The sequence below is a fragment of the Amphiura filiformis genome, chromosome 15, assembly GCF_039555335.1.
Source record: "Amphiura filiformis chromosome 15, Afil_fr2py, whole genome shotgun sequence".
Classification (NCBI taxonomy): Eukaryota; Metazoa; Echinodermata; class Ophiuroidea; order Amphilepidida; family Amphiuridae; genus Amphiura; species Amphiura filiformis.
The window spans coordinates 15,733,255-15,748,901 of record NC_092642.1 but is presented as its reverse complement, the minus strand read 5'-3'; the positions used below and the strand labels follow the sequence as shown (position 1 = coordinate 15,748,901).

At 35.7% G+C, this 15,647-nt stretch overlaps 1 protein-coding gene across 1 annotated transcript in view; it reads left to right on the top strand.

The window, feature by feature from the left end:
* Positions 1–15,647, top strand: part of LOC140170738 (uncharacterized) — a 248,356-nt gene that overhangs the window by 99,015 nt on the left and 133,694 nt on the right. The window contains 5 exon segments of the mRNA XM_072193968.1: positions 747–841; positions 2,134–2,409; positions 4,447–4,485; positions 8,483–8,605; positions 10,587–10,778. Of these exon segments, the coding sequence (XP_072050069.1) occupies positions 747–841; positions 2,134–2,409; positions 4,447–4,485; positions 8,483–8,605; positions 10,587–10,778 (725 nt within the window).

The following is a 15,647-nucleotide window of genomic DNA, read 5'->3' as shown; positions in this document are numbered from 1 at the left end:
TAACATGAGATGTGATGACGCAATCACCCAAGTGATATATGGGCACACTTTCGCTGGCCCAGCCAGTGTAAGACCCATGGCTAAGTGTATCGGCGTCCTAGTGCTTGGCATACGAGGGGTCTCAGGTTCGAATCCCACCCAGAGCAAACAACTTCTTTGTTTGTTTTCTCTCCTTATTCCTCCCTTCTTTCCCTTCCAGTAGCCAAAGAGTTAGGGTTAAAGCACACAATGTTTGTTGTGGAAACAAGCTGTGTAGCAACTTTCTGTGTACCGGAAGTATGCAAATGTCGCTTCTGCTAAACTAGATGAACTGTAGAGTATGTGTACTATTTGTAGAGATATGGTCATAAATATAACTATTTTTGCACGCCAACACTGGCATGCCTCGATATTTGCCTGTTACTGCATTCATCTGACCAATCTCAGAGTTTGTTTCCTTCGAATTGCAGACATTTTGTTAAAAAAGTGCAAGCTTAATTGCAAGATCATCAAAAACACAGCAAGATTTCCTTTTGTCAATCACTTTGGAACTTGTACCATCTTTGCATTCCTCGCTTTGTTTACCTGACCACAGTACTTTGTGCGTTGTAGGAATTGCTTTCCGGACTTTCAGGTTTTCGGTAAGAACCCAATCTATAACACTGCAACGCAGTGGTTAATGGTCCCTCCACACCACTCAAATATACCACTTTTTGTGTGGTAATAGAATAGGGTTAATAGTTTTCAAACTCTGTTCTTCCTTATAGACGAAACGGACTATTGAATGGTTCAACAGATAATATGTCGACGACATCAACAACCACAACTACAATATTAAAGCCAGACCCCAGTGCCTCAACAGGTAATTATTAACTGTAACTTATATTAAATTTTTATCAATTTCACAATGCCCCTTATTTTCTCCCTTCCCCTTCCTTGTATTAATTATTGATAACTTAATACATAGTGTGTTTCATCTCAAGTTAAGAGTGTGATTTCAATGTGGCAGATTCGAATCGGTGCATTTACACGGTTGCATTGCCAACGTACGGACAATTAGGTATTCACCACATGGGATTAGGTGTGCGATTTGATGTGAAAGCCAACATGGCATTACTCTCAACTTGAGATGAGACGAATATAGTAGTAATATTGTGAGATTTTTAAGTGGACAACTCATACATAAACCAAAATGTATTTCGAAAAGTAACACATATTTTGTTTTTTGTTGGAGAAGGATGAGCAATATTCCTCCATGTCCCCAGACTGAATGCATGACCGCACTGGACGCAATAGAGACCTTAACAATACTGGGCCATAATAATGTCATTAAAATTTGTGGTACTTTCCAAATGCATTATGGGATATGTACATGTTATTATTTAGAATCTGTTGTGCTGATCACTTCCTTTGTAGATTTAATTTTAATCCAACAGTGTCCCATTCACAGGCCCATTATTTTAATCCAACAGTGGCTGCAAGTCCTCAACTTTGGGGAATTGTTTCAATTGCATAATGTTTGAAGTAGCAAATTATGTAGATAAAATATTTAGTATTTTTCAAGTTTTCCAGATACTAATAAAATATCTTTTTGCACAAATGCTGAATGGCCTTTTAAAGATGTTTTTTGTTTATTTGATGCTCAATATGAATTGAGGCACACAAAAATATAGAAACGTTAGTTATAAGCACCCTATAGTATGATTTACAAATTTTGAAAGTATTTTCTGTAGTTGTGTAATAGGATTAATATCAGAAAATCATCTTGATAATTGAAAATGTTATTTTGATGGCAAGAAGGAAAACTGTACCTTTTATTATTAAAAAGATGATTGTCTGCTTTTTCATGCAAGTGGTATTGTGATGTGTTGGTAAGCTTAATAGTTAATCAGTTAAATTGGTTTTTGAGCACTTTTGACTTTTACTGAAAAATGCATTAGCTTTGTGCTCGTTGCAATTTAGCATAAACTTTGCATACATTTCTCATCCTTTCCCGGCATGATGTAAGTAGATTCTGAGGTTTTATACTAAACATGACTGTTTTGTACCATTCCCTATAAAATGTTGTCATATTGTTGTATTTTGTGAAAATTTGTTTGCTAATTTAAGCTTCCTTTTCTCTTTTAACATTTGAATTTATTTAACTCACCACAGAAAATGAGACCATCGAACTGGATGGGGTAACATTGCAAGGTTTCTCACCGAGTAATGTCTCTGTCGTCAAGACAACCACTACCAAAATCACTAAAACCACCCGAAGTCGTTCCCCCTCTCCCTCCCCTATGAACCAGCCGTCAAATGTCACAAAAGGGACGATCTCGTTTGTAGGGGGCGATCCATCAGAGCCTGTACATTTACGGCAGAGCGGTGATGGCATGCCAGCTGTGTATACCGGGTCTGTGTGTTTCACTCCACCACCTGGTTCCGCAGGTCTGTTTTGCATTTCAGGTTTTTATTTATTTGTATCTAATCGGCATGGTGATAATCGGTTTCTATAAACGCATGGAATAAGAGAATTGGATATGTGGCCCTATGAGTACCAGTCATAACTTGAAATGATGTCTTGTAATGTTATACTATGTTGCTCTTTTTCAGAATTAATGCAAAATTTCATTCGGGAGGGGGAGGTATTTTTGGGGTATTCTGGGATTTTAGTGGCAGTAGGTATTCCCATGCCCACTACTCCTCCATATGGGCATCACCAATGGCGACACCAGAATTTTTTTCAGGAGGGCATAATCCAAAATCATGAAATGTCTGTCTGCCAGTGCAAAATTGCCACAAAAATGTTTAATTTGTGATTGTTTTGGTTTTTATTGGGGGAAAGATATCTGACTGGGGGACCATTTTCCCGACATACTGCCGCCACTGGACATCACCACTGGGCATTGCCACTGGATAACTGACATGTAACTGATTGAAGCCGAGAGGGGGGGGGGCAAGCAATTTTGCCACACATTCATGCGGCGCCTTTTTAAATAAAATGCTCTAAAATGAAAACAGTACGAAAACTCTTTAATATGTAAATTTTCCTGTTCGCTACCCTCGCAACACATATCTAGACTATTTAAGGTTTGTAAGTTGGGATCCCAAAAATTTGGCATGTGTAAGGGGGGCAAAGATTTTTGGTGGGCCAAGAGGGGGGCAAGCAAATTTTGGCAGGCAGAAAGGGGGAGCAAGCGATTTTTGGCTGTTCGGAAATTTTACCTCGGGGGGGGGGAGGGGCTCATAATTATTGCACAGCCCCTTATCAAACATGTGACTTTTAGGCACACAGAAAATTTTGAGAATTTAATAGTGTTGGGAATGAACCTTTTTAAATATTTACTTGATACAATATCTTTTCATTATTATGGAAAGGTCTTTGAAAAAATACTTGCGAAAAAGGTGGCATTTCAAGCTTGGAGACCAAACTGATTAAGGTGTCAGTACCATGCGGTAAAAACTTTTCTAGAGCATCATTCTTGGAAAGAAGGATCTGCTAAAAGAAGACATTGGATATCTTTCAAAATATATCATGTATCGGAGATTGAAGATATACAAGACATCATTTCTGGTTGTGACTGTTTTGCATTTTTCTGCCTGATATTCGTTCATAATTTCTTGATAAAAAACATATTACGTTGTCTTTCAGGTAGGAACGTATTATTTGGGACTAACATTTGACTTTTGTTGCCTCTTTCAATATAAATTCTCTGTTTTGGTAGGAATTTTGACAAAGTTATAATTATCAAAAATTTATGTTGTAACATGCATTATGTAAGCGGTCTTTAACCATTTCACAAAGTAGGATCTTTATCTATGGGCTAATCCATTTATAGTCCACACTCCCCCTGTGGAAGATATCCGTATGAATTTCAGATGGATTAAACTCTATTTGAAACTCACCCTCCCTCTATGGAAGAATCAGGTTGAATCTTTCTCAAAGGGTGTATTAAATTCAAATAGAGCTGCTGAATGTGTTAATTCTATTTGAAATTCATACTCCCCTTGTGGATTATATATCCAACATCTTACACAGGGGTTGTGTAGATTTTAAATGAATATGTAATTAATCAAGCTTTCCTAACCTAAAATAAGGGTATGGCCTATAATTACCTTTCTTTTTCAAATTTCAGGACCTCCCAGCTCTTTTTTCCCCCGACTAAAATGATTGCCCCAAACAAAAAATCAAATAAACTTTAAATTGGTATAATTTCATTATTACTTGGTCATTAACCCCCTGAGCACTACCTGCTCCTGAGCACCATTGCCTCTGATTGGTCAATTACATGATATCTTCACTTTAATCACCAATCAGAATTGAGTTTTGCAAATAATTCATCCCAATTTTTTTGTGTGGTGAGAGTATTATAACAATGTAGCTGATTGGTCCAATTGATAATAAAAACTTCTTTCGACCAATAGGCAGGTAGTTCTCATGGTCATTAATGAATAGATAACTAATTAAGCTGATTGTGATTTCAGCTCTCCCACCACCACCAAAATATCAAGATATCTATGGAGGTAAAATGCTGAGATAAATATACTATAGAGGGAATGGGAGCAATGGCTGATGACAAATTTTATAAACATTTCTACTAAATGATTCAAAAAATGGTAAAAGATATGCTAATAATATCCAAAGGAAAGGAATTTCAGGACAATTTCTCAGAACTGATAATTTTATAATACTAGCGGTCACCCGTCTTTCGCGATCAGGGTCTTTCGCGGTTGGTAAATTTTGTTATATTTTGTGTACATGTAAATGTTTTATTTAATGTGATTAATGGTATGAGAGGAGATTATCATTTAGAACTTAGAAGTATAATATTTAGTATCTTTTCCATATAAAATCAATGGCTTGAAATTGCAATTAGATCATGATCGAAGCAAGTCTTCTTGCCACCATATCATATCCACCGTGACTCCGTGAGAAGTCTTGCCCCTGTGGGATGCTGGCCGCTCTGCTATTTAAGATTTTTATGCATTTGTTTCTACAGTACTTTTTAGCCCATTTTGGACAAATTTGTTGTACCTTTTACCCCCCCCCCCTCTCTCTCTCTCTCTCTCTCTCTCTCTGAAAAAGTCCTGGCTACACCACTGTGCAGCTGAAACAATTTTATTCACATTTCCTTTAATACACTCTATTTCATATAAAGTTATGATTTTTTTTTGGCAACCCTGATTAATTTGTCCTTCAAAAGTTTCACTTACAAACTAATTCAATAAACAAACACTCTACTGTTGACTATAGGTTCTCCATAAAAACACAGAATACATGCTAATGTTGATAAATTAGTTGAATAAACAATAGATGTTAATTGAGTTTCTACTGTGTTTGAGACTACAGGCATACTTCTACTGTGTCATGTAATAGTTGAGACTACAGGCATAATATCCTCACACCGATGACAGGATCTTCTCTGGTCAACATTAGTGTATTGTGTTGGCCTGAAAAGTTTTAGCATGGAGCTGCTCTGGTAGTGGCTTTGAAACTAATTAACATAATTTGACACCCTTAACGTAAACAAAAACAAAATTGGACGTTTTATTGGGGTGCGGACAACTTTACTCTACGCAACGCAAAAATCCGTTTTCCGAAATAATGGATAACGTTGAAGTTTTTAGCCTTACCAAGTCGCCAAACTCAGTAATTTATTATAGATAAAGACTTCACAAAAAGTAGTCAATCGTTACAAATACGCCTATAGCTTCAGACTATTTTTCGTATTCACAGTAAGACAGGTGGCTTATGTGCGCACATTTTGATACCCTGGTCGCCCAATATTGTTCAATATTAACAAAACAGCAGTATTTTTAAATAAAAAACCCTGAATTTAAAAGTTCCACTGACAGCAATCATTGGTTATTCAACACAAGCATTGTGGCATGTATATTGTACAACGTGCCATTATCTTCACACTTAATTCAAATCAATGCAATTTACTTTTAAATTCGGGCGTTTTTTTTACTTTCAAAATACTACCATGTTGTTAATATTGAACGAAATTGGGCAAATGGGGTATCAAAATGTGTGTACATAAACCATTATATGTTAAAATATTGTGAATACAATTGTAACATTCTGAAGCTATATGCATTTTTGTAACGGCTGTATTACTTTTTGTGAAGTCTTAAGAATTTGCACATATGTGACACGATCTGGTCCATGAGGGCCAAAGGCGGCAAATTTGATACTGAGATAAAGCTAAAAATATGGAGGAAAAAAACAATAAAATACATAAGAAAATAGACATCACAATACTGTAACTTCATAACGTTAGAACTAAGTATGCTAGACCTTTGGTGTTTTCAGTAAATGATAGCCTATTGTATGAATAATGTAATAATTACAGTAACTCAATTTTCAAAAGTGCCTCCTTTGGCCCCCCCCCCCCATGGACCAGATCGTGTCACATATGATAGTAAGAGTGTTTCCCTCTATGGTATATCAATCACAGGTAAAAAGTGATGTCTATTCAAATATTTTTCATTTATTCAATCACTTTTTACTTACATCACAGTAAATATTTTAGCTTTAAATTGAGTGTCATGGCACAGGGTGAAATTGAAGTCTGACTAATTAATCTGATATTCAAATGTATATATGTTCAGTTTAAGCACAAGTTTTGCATTGCAAATAACGGCTGTACATATCAGGTGCTTTGTTTGAGCACACACACGGTGTGTATTTTAAAGTCTGGCTGAATTGATGTAATGCTTAATGCTTTGTTTTAGCATTATTTTATTCAAACTTGAAAGCTTGGCAAATAGCACAAGTGCACTTCAGATTTAATGCAGTTGTGCACTCATCATAGGGTGAACTGAATTCTCATGCAATAAGTTTATTTATATCTTTTGAAGAAAGAAGTCGGTTTAATTCCCCTTTCAGGGCTGTCAACTCTCACGCATTGAGTGTGAGTTTCATTCATTCGGTCACTATCTCACGCCAAGGTAGTAAAATCTCACGCCAAGGTAGTAAATCTTGCACCAAGAGCTGCCAAAGTAGTAAAATCTCACGCATCGTCAAAATATTACATCAACCAGTAATAGTGTAAAAATGGTGCATCAAATGGCTTCGTTTAGATTTTGATTTTGGAATTTTTTTCACAACTGAGGGGGACCTCCCCTGAATCATGCAAGCATGAGGGGCGGAAATGACCTGCCAAATACAAATTTTTAATTAACTTTATAATATTAGACAATATCTCACGCCAAGCAATATCTCACGCCCTTGATATACAAATATAAGATGCAATTGCAATCAAAGATGTTAGCTTGAGAAATATCATTATTTTAAATTTGATTACTTCCAACGTCCATTTACTTCCAACAGCCATTCAAAATCACTCGACACATGTCACATGAAGGCACTATTGTTCCAGTTAATAGAATAGAAATATGGGTTGTTGCAGTATCGACACTCAAAGAATGCATCTTGGGCAGTAAAGACATTTACATTTACATTTAATGGGTTTGCCTTGCCAATTGATGTTTTTACTGCCTCGGACACATGATTTGAATGTAAAGAATACTACCTGACCCTTAATGCTACTGGCTGACTGACACACAATGAGAAGAATATTTTTGTGATGTCATCAGTCGTCTCCCGAACAAAATATGTAACATCCATTTTTTTTTCAACATCTTTGAAAGCTTTACATATGTATTATATTGAGACAGGATGTTTTAATTAAAAATCACTCAGAAGTTGAGGAAATGAAACTATTCATGCTCAAATTTATCGTTGCCTGGTAACCATTTATTCACCACTCTGCACTAAATATCCATTCCAATCTATAAATGGCAAGAGCGCTGACGAGGAGCATGGTCCGGTGTGAATAAAAAAATAGTGTGTAGTTTCTTGTCAGGCGATGGGCTATTCCCTTTAAAATCCACACTACCCCTGTGGAAGATTTAGCTTAAGTCCTCCACAGAGGGAGTATGAGTTTCGAATAGAATAGAAATTTGGGTAGCTTCCATTTGAAATACTCACTCCCCCAGTTGTGGAGATATAGGTAAATAATACAGGGGGAGTATGAGTTTCAACTTTCAACATGATTAATCCTCACCAATTACATTTGAAAAACATACTCCCTCTGTGGAAGATATTTCCCAAATCTTCCACAGAGGGAGTGTGGATTTCAAGTGGAATAGCCCAGTGGATATCTTATTTGCTAATTGAGTTTTCAAAGCATGAGGAATGCCAACCAACTGACACTATGGATAATTGCATGGTGGATTTACGATGTCCACTCACTCGTAGATACTCGCAGGAATTTCTGTTATTTGACGTGATTTATTACAACTCGCTGCAAAGTTTTCTCCCTGCATCCTCTAAAAATAACGCATCAGTGTTTGAATTTATCAGTTGACGTGCCACTATTTAACTTTGAATTATCACATATCCAGTAAAGAAAAATAATTAGAATTTTGTTTACAAATATGTTACTAACTTCTGTAATAGTTCCTTAAAAGTGTTAACCTTTGTCAGTTACCCTTTAACCTTTGACCTATCCAGGAAAGAACCAACCCATCCGTGTGGTAAATGGTCATAAAGGAACAGCGCCCTCTCCAGGTAGTGGAGGGCCAGGCAGTCATCGCAGTTGCATAATGATTCCACAATTAAACACGGGAAAAGATGGTACTTGCTCAGGCTTTTAAAAAAAAATAGTTGTTGGTAGCTAATTTTTAAAGAGTTAATAATAATAAATATTAAAGTTTTTATCAGAATTTTTATGCTTCCATTTTTGTTTCTAATTTGCATATGAGAAGCAACACACATTATTTTTGCATGTTTCACTTGCATTCTCAAAAGTATATGTGATTCAGAGAGCGACTACTTTTTAACCCTAAGATTGAGTTTTGGTAGGTATTTTATTCTTAGAAAATACAATTGACTAGCATTTTTCATGGAAACTTAATTTTGTGAATTAAGAAATTCAATGGTACTTTTAAAATTGTTTATTATTATTTATGTGAATCTGGTCTCCTCACAAAATTAATGAAATTAGGTACCTGGTGGAAAAAAAGTTTTGCAATCAGAAACTGATGAAATCTTGCCAAATTTTCAAACAAAGCACTGAACCTTTCATAGACAATTTGCTTATATTCTTCAGTAAGTTTTCCATAATTATTGAGCATTTTATTTTTATTTTAACAAACAAACAAATAAGCTGTCATTGTTCACCAGGGCTTCTAATTGTGTCCTTAATTATCTTTTCATGATTTTTGACAAACAAGATGATATATCAAATTCTTATTTTGCACAAATCTTAAATCAAAGGTTATAGAAGCACTACAAAATAATAATTGAAACCATCACACTACTCTCCACTAATATACTAATAATACACTTATTCATAGCTTATAGTAGCAATTACGATGACATTAAAATAGTATCATGTTGTGAAGCTAAGTCCACGACCCTGTATGCACCAACATGGTCATGAAATTGACCTAGATGTTTCTAGGTATGAATTTTGATACACTTGTCCAGTTGCAAAGTTCACACACACCTATATAACCCCATAGGTTGATGAACTGTGTCTGTGGTAGTTGGCATGTTTTAGACCTTAACAGTGAGTCTAATCCTAGTTCATTATATTGCATGAAGTAAGCTCATCAGCAGATTCCAATCAGGTCACTATCACTGACCTCTGACCTCTATTCCATCGCATGGAAGTGCCTGCCTTATCAAATATGCCAAGATGCATGAGTCGTTATCCAGCCATACGGCCAGTTAGTCGGGTTTATTTTGAGATCCAATTTACCTGACATTGGCTAGCGTATGCCGTGTGTAATCAGAATGTGTGTGCCTGTTATGTCATGCAAGTAGGAAAATGATTGGGCTCGTTTTGATGTGAGACTTGCGTTTGATTTGAACGTAAATACCATTTGTGAATGCGAATGGTATTTGGAATGTCAACATAGTTAAGATAGGCGTAGGAAACATAGTAGATATGTTTAGGAAATATCTGTAAATTAGTTGTTATATAGCTGACAATACTTTGTATTTAACCAACAATGAGAAAGATAGTAGGACCATGGTTTAGAAGTTAGTGATGGTAATTTGTGACATTTATACTGCTAGTCCAAATACAAGTAATTCAAATAATTGTGTTTTTATTAGTGACTTCACAGTTTAGCTCAGTTCTTCAAATCTGTGAATGTACATTTAACTTCACTTACGTAATTTGATTTAATGAGGACTGTCACAGTTTTCTTCTTTTTTTTCAATTGTAATGAAAGAAATGCTTTTGGGATATTTTTAAAGAGATTTCCTTTCATTTCATAATGGGTAAAAGTTTGACTAAGAAAGGTTAGATATGACTCCCATTGTGCTATAAAGAAGTGCCTGATGCTTTGTCATTTTGCATAGGCCTATATGGTATTAAAGAATAACTGTAGCTGAAATTAGAGTCATGTACTAATATATCTTTTTTTTAAATGAAATTTAGGATTTAATTGTAAATGATTGGCTAGATATTTTAAACTTTGCATGTGGAAGGTCAGCATTACCTTATAGGCACTGTAGATTCCTAAGTCAATCACTGTAGCTACACTGTAGCAGCATTTCGTGGTATTAATTATATATTATGTACACTCCTCATACCCTTCCACAGGTAACCAGCCATCGTCGTGGAAACCAATGAATTACAACCCGGGAGTACGAGAGCAGAGCAGACCAGATGTCTTTTCACCCCCTCCTCCGGTACCCCCTTCACCCACTGAGTCTCTTGATTTTGCTCCTGTGATACCCCCTAAACCTAGAGTAACCAAGACCAACATAACACTATCAGCCAATCAAGGACAGGGTATGAAACTTACAAGGGCCAATCAAATGAACCCTTATATACCTGCATGGATTTGAATAGGGTGTTACAAAAGTAACTTAAACTTGTTCAGGAAAAGAGTGGGTAATATTACAATTCACCTATAAAATCATCTAGAAAGGTTTTCATCTTTTCCTATGAGTTTGAGTTACATTTGTTGATACTGAAATTTGCATGCCCAGGTTTGAGATTTTTTTTTAGAAAATAGAGAATTTAATTTTAATTAAGATTTCATAGGCCATGCAGGCATTGCAGTAAAAACATGTAGTAATAAATTAAGGCAATTTTTTGTTTAAAGTGCACCAATCGCGTGTCTCCTGAAAGTATTTGAATGACTGAAAAGGTATTTTCATTTTAATATCAAGAACTAAGGTCTTGGAGTCTTAAGTGAACTAAGCAATGTTTAAAATTTGGGCAGATCATGATTGAGTGTGTCCTACCATATCAGAGAGAACTAGTGTTTATTTCTCATGTTTGCAATGAAGTATTAATTAACCTTTAGACCTAGTGTACTAATACTTAATTTTGCATCTTTAGTTGTTGCTGGATGTACTAATACTTAATTTTGCATCTTTAGTTGTTGCTGGATGTACTAATACTTAATTTTGCATCTTTAGTTGTTGCTGGATGTACTAATACTTAATTTTGCATCTTTAGTTGTTGCTGGATAGCCCAGTAGGTTGATATGTTACAGCAACAGCAAGTAGTTTACAGCAACAGCAAGTAGTTTACAGCTACAGCAGGTTGTTACAGAGTTTAGTCATCATAGGCATGCTGTTAATGATTACTAACAAATGTTGTAATTTTTCTTGTGCATAGATGAACTGGAAAACTGTTATACTGATTACTAAATAATATTTTTGTTACAGTAACAGCAAGTTGTTTTCGGTTTGTTCAACTTACGAAGATAATTAAGCTTGTAGTTAAAATGTTGTTGATTACTTTGACTAACCTAATGAGTTTAATAGTCTTCTCAGTTAATTAGCAGGTGTCCTTGTATAGTATAATACGGGATGTTTTTTTGTCTTGTCATGTTGACTGTGTTTGTTATTCTCACAGTATTGTTAAATTGTTACTAATCATTGTAATTTTGATCTAAGAAGCTTGAACGACTGAGGCTTTTCCTTTTAATGAAATACTTTTATATTTCATTATACTTAATATAAAAGCAGGGGCAGATTCGGAGTGAATGGTTAGGGTAGGGAAATTAATTGGGGGACAGCCTCTACTGGCATGGGCCCATGGTGCAGAGCCCATTGGTAGAGGTTTTAAACATATCAAATTTTATGTTGAATGCTAGTGTATGGTATTTGTTTTTGGATGCAGTAGCTGAATCAGTTATTTTATTTGATATGTTGCTATTTTGCATAATATGAGCAAATTTATATGTGTTTGATCTTATATTGATTGCTTTAGTTATAGAGTTTTCTTATAGGCCTAATTGGCCCCTTCCAGCCATTGATGGCAAAAACCGAAAGCAATAACAATTGTTTAGCTGGCTCACCCAATCATCTTTGCTTTCAGTTTTCCACTTCGCTAATCCGGCCTGATTGGACTTAGCTGAGCCAAAATGCTATGAAATCATGCTGGAAGGGGTCAATTAGAAGAAAACTCTTATTCCTCCTTCATTGTTTAATATAAGGGATCAGTTTTGCATAATTTATATTTCCATAATTCAAGATCTCCGTTTATTAAAGTCTGACCTTTTCATTATATTGGAATTGGTGTTGAAGATTTAAAATGCAAAAATTATATATATTCAAAGCTGCCTTGTGTATTTTTCTTACAGTGCCCCTGATTGGTTAATTACATGATAAAATCATCTGAGTAACCAATCAAATAACAGCTTTTAGATCCAATAGCAATTTCAAACTTAATCCCATTCAGCCCTATTGACTATTCTTACCATATCCCTGATTGGCTCAATACATGATATTACCCCTATTTGTAACCAATCAAAATAGTTTTTAGAGGCCGATAATTAGCCATGGGGCTAAAATATCAAATGAAACTATTGTTGACAGTATTGATAAAAATAACATCAGGCAACTCATGGCATATATTAAATTTTATATTGAACTTTTCATATGCCTTAGAACCTCAAGAGGAGGTAATGCTAGGCAGTCGCTGCAAATGTCAAACTGATCCTATTTTTTTTATAGTTGTATTGGTTGATATCAAGGGTTTAGGACAAGAATGCCTATCTGCAATAGCTGCCCTATAGACATTTGGACAATTTCTGCATTCTATATTGTACATATGTGACGTGTCATGTCAAAAGGAGACACTTTTGGGCAGGTTATCAATTTTAAGGTTTTTACATATCCTAAATATAGAGATATTTTGCTCCACAATGCCGTTTTCTCCAATGAAATCAGACATTCCTAAGCGAAGATATTGAGTTCGTAAGTTATGGTATTATAAAATTGGAAATTGAGATATCGGCCTTTAAAAATATTATTGACAATGCTGAGAGTAGGAATTACCTTGAAAAATGTCTCAAAAAATACAAGATGCCAGTTATATTCCGGTCTGAAACTATCAGACAATATTTTTAACATTAATAGCATCACAAATTCGCAACAAACCCAAATTGTGAAAATATCGCCCTGGGCAGATTTTTGGCTATTTCTCCATTTGCGATCCTGCCCAAAAGTGTCTCCTTTTGACATGACACGTCACATATCTAAAGATATGACATCTGGCAGCTATTGCAGGTACAGCCTTCTGGTACTAAATCCTGGATATGGTAGTTGTAGTTGCTTTATTGCTTGTACCTCACACACTCACTCAGCTCGGCACTTCTTTTTATTTTGCTTTCTTTTCCTTGTTTATTTGGTTATGTTGACACCCATGCACGCACACACAACACGTACACCATTGCATGCAGATGGCCCCTTCAACCGCAACTCCACAAAGCGTCGGTCAAGTAGGGGCGCTTTAATGTTTCATGCAAGACAGGTGGCACATGGCTTTAAGAAAAGCAACAGCTTAGATGACGGGGAAGGTATACTGATGTGACGATGCACTAACATATGATCATCTCATTCACACTCATTGGCCTTATATATATACACAGTATAGGCCTAGGGTTTCCCCAAAGAGATTAGATTTAAAAGAGTCCAGACTCAGAATAAGCCATGTGTAATGGAATGGTAAAAAATCCTCCATATTGGAATGTTACACATGAGGACCAAAATAGTGTGCCTCTGGACTCTTTTTTAAGTGTAATCTCTTTGGGGTTCTCACACATTGCTTTCAATCTGGATCAATTCATACTGCTGAAATCAGGATCAGGTTCACTTGTTAAGCTCTGATGCATGATGCACACAATACTTGAAGGCACCTCAATTTTGCTCACAATGAAATAGATGAATATAATTTGGTCTTTGGTAATCTACATATGCTGCACTCAGCTGCGTATTCTTCATCAATCCACAATGTTATATGAGTCTTGCCTATTATATGAACAAAGTTTAGTACATGTATTTTACCTGATGCTGAGTTTCAACAGACTTTGCGAGTACACCTGGCGGCCTGAGATGTCTTCATTTGACATCACGGCACTGATTGGCGTGATGTCAAATGACGACATCGCAAAGGCTTATGGGATTTACCAAAAAGGTCAATTAATATTTAAGAGGGTTTTACATGCAATCAAATGTGATAATTGTAATTCTTTGTGAAAAGTGCCAAAGTTGTGATAAAATGAGCTGTATTTCTTAGTATATCCTTAGTGGTATTTACCAATGAATACCCATATGTCCCATCCAGTTAATTATTTTACACATAAAACAAATTACCAGCATATCATGCACTTATCAATGCTAAATTATGAAACTTGAACTTCAGCCGTGGCATTGTCTTTTTAAAGACATTTCTTGTTTTGAGATTCTTTATAGCAACAAAATCTCAATAAAATATTATGGTAGATGAACCTGGTCATTGTGATCCAGATTGGAAGGCATTGTGCAGATAGCTCTCACATCGCTACAAAATTATATACACACATACTTCAGGTTTTTGTGCACTAACAGAATCACATGGCTTATACATGATATCATATATACCTTTCATATACACAGACAATGTATATATGCTTTGATTGTATGGAGGCAAGAAAGTTGGGTGTACAGAAAGCTGCCAAGTGTTTTGTACTTCAATACATTCTCAATGCATAGATGAGGAACATTCAGTGCTATGCATGCTTGCAATGAGTATGTGACCAGATGGGTGGGCAGTGCTCCATGTCAATGTTTGATTTGCATGTTAATATAAATTGCAAGTATGTCACCAAATAGAAAAGAAGTGAAAGTAAAAACAAGAATCTTTCTGCGATGAAAATAATATAGTTCTTGGCAGCTATTTCACCAACAACATTCATGCATTCACCAATGCAATTTAATCATCAGTTGGAGTGACTTCAGACCAAGAGTGAATAGAAAGTTTTTAAACATAAAACCTGCAGCTTGAATGTGGAGCCAGCTGATTTAGGTAGCAATTGCAATACAGCCCACAATGAGCTGATCCAGTTAAAGTCCACACTCCCCCTATGGAAGATTTTGGCAATATCTTCCTCAGGGGGAGTATGATTTTCAAATGGAATTAGCACATTAGGCAACTCTACTTGAGACTCATCCTCCCTCTGTGAAAGATTCAGGTTGAATTTTTCTCAGAGGATGTATGAAGTTCAAATGGAGTTGCCTGGTGCATTCATTCCATTTCAAATTCACAGTTCCCATATGGAAGATATTTACAAAATCTTTCACATTGGGAGTGTGAACATTAAATGGAATAACCCGATGCATTATTTCATGCCGCATAGTCTCATCCCAGTTGATACTGCAAGTG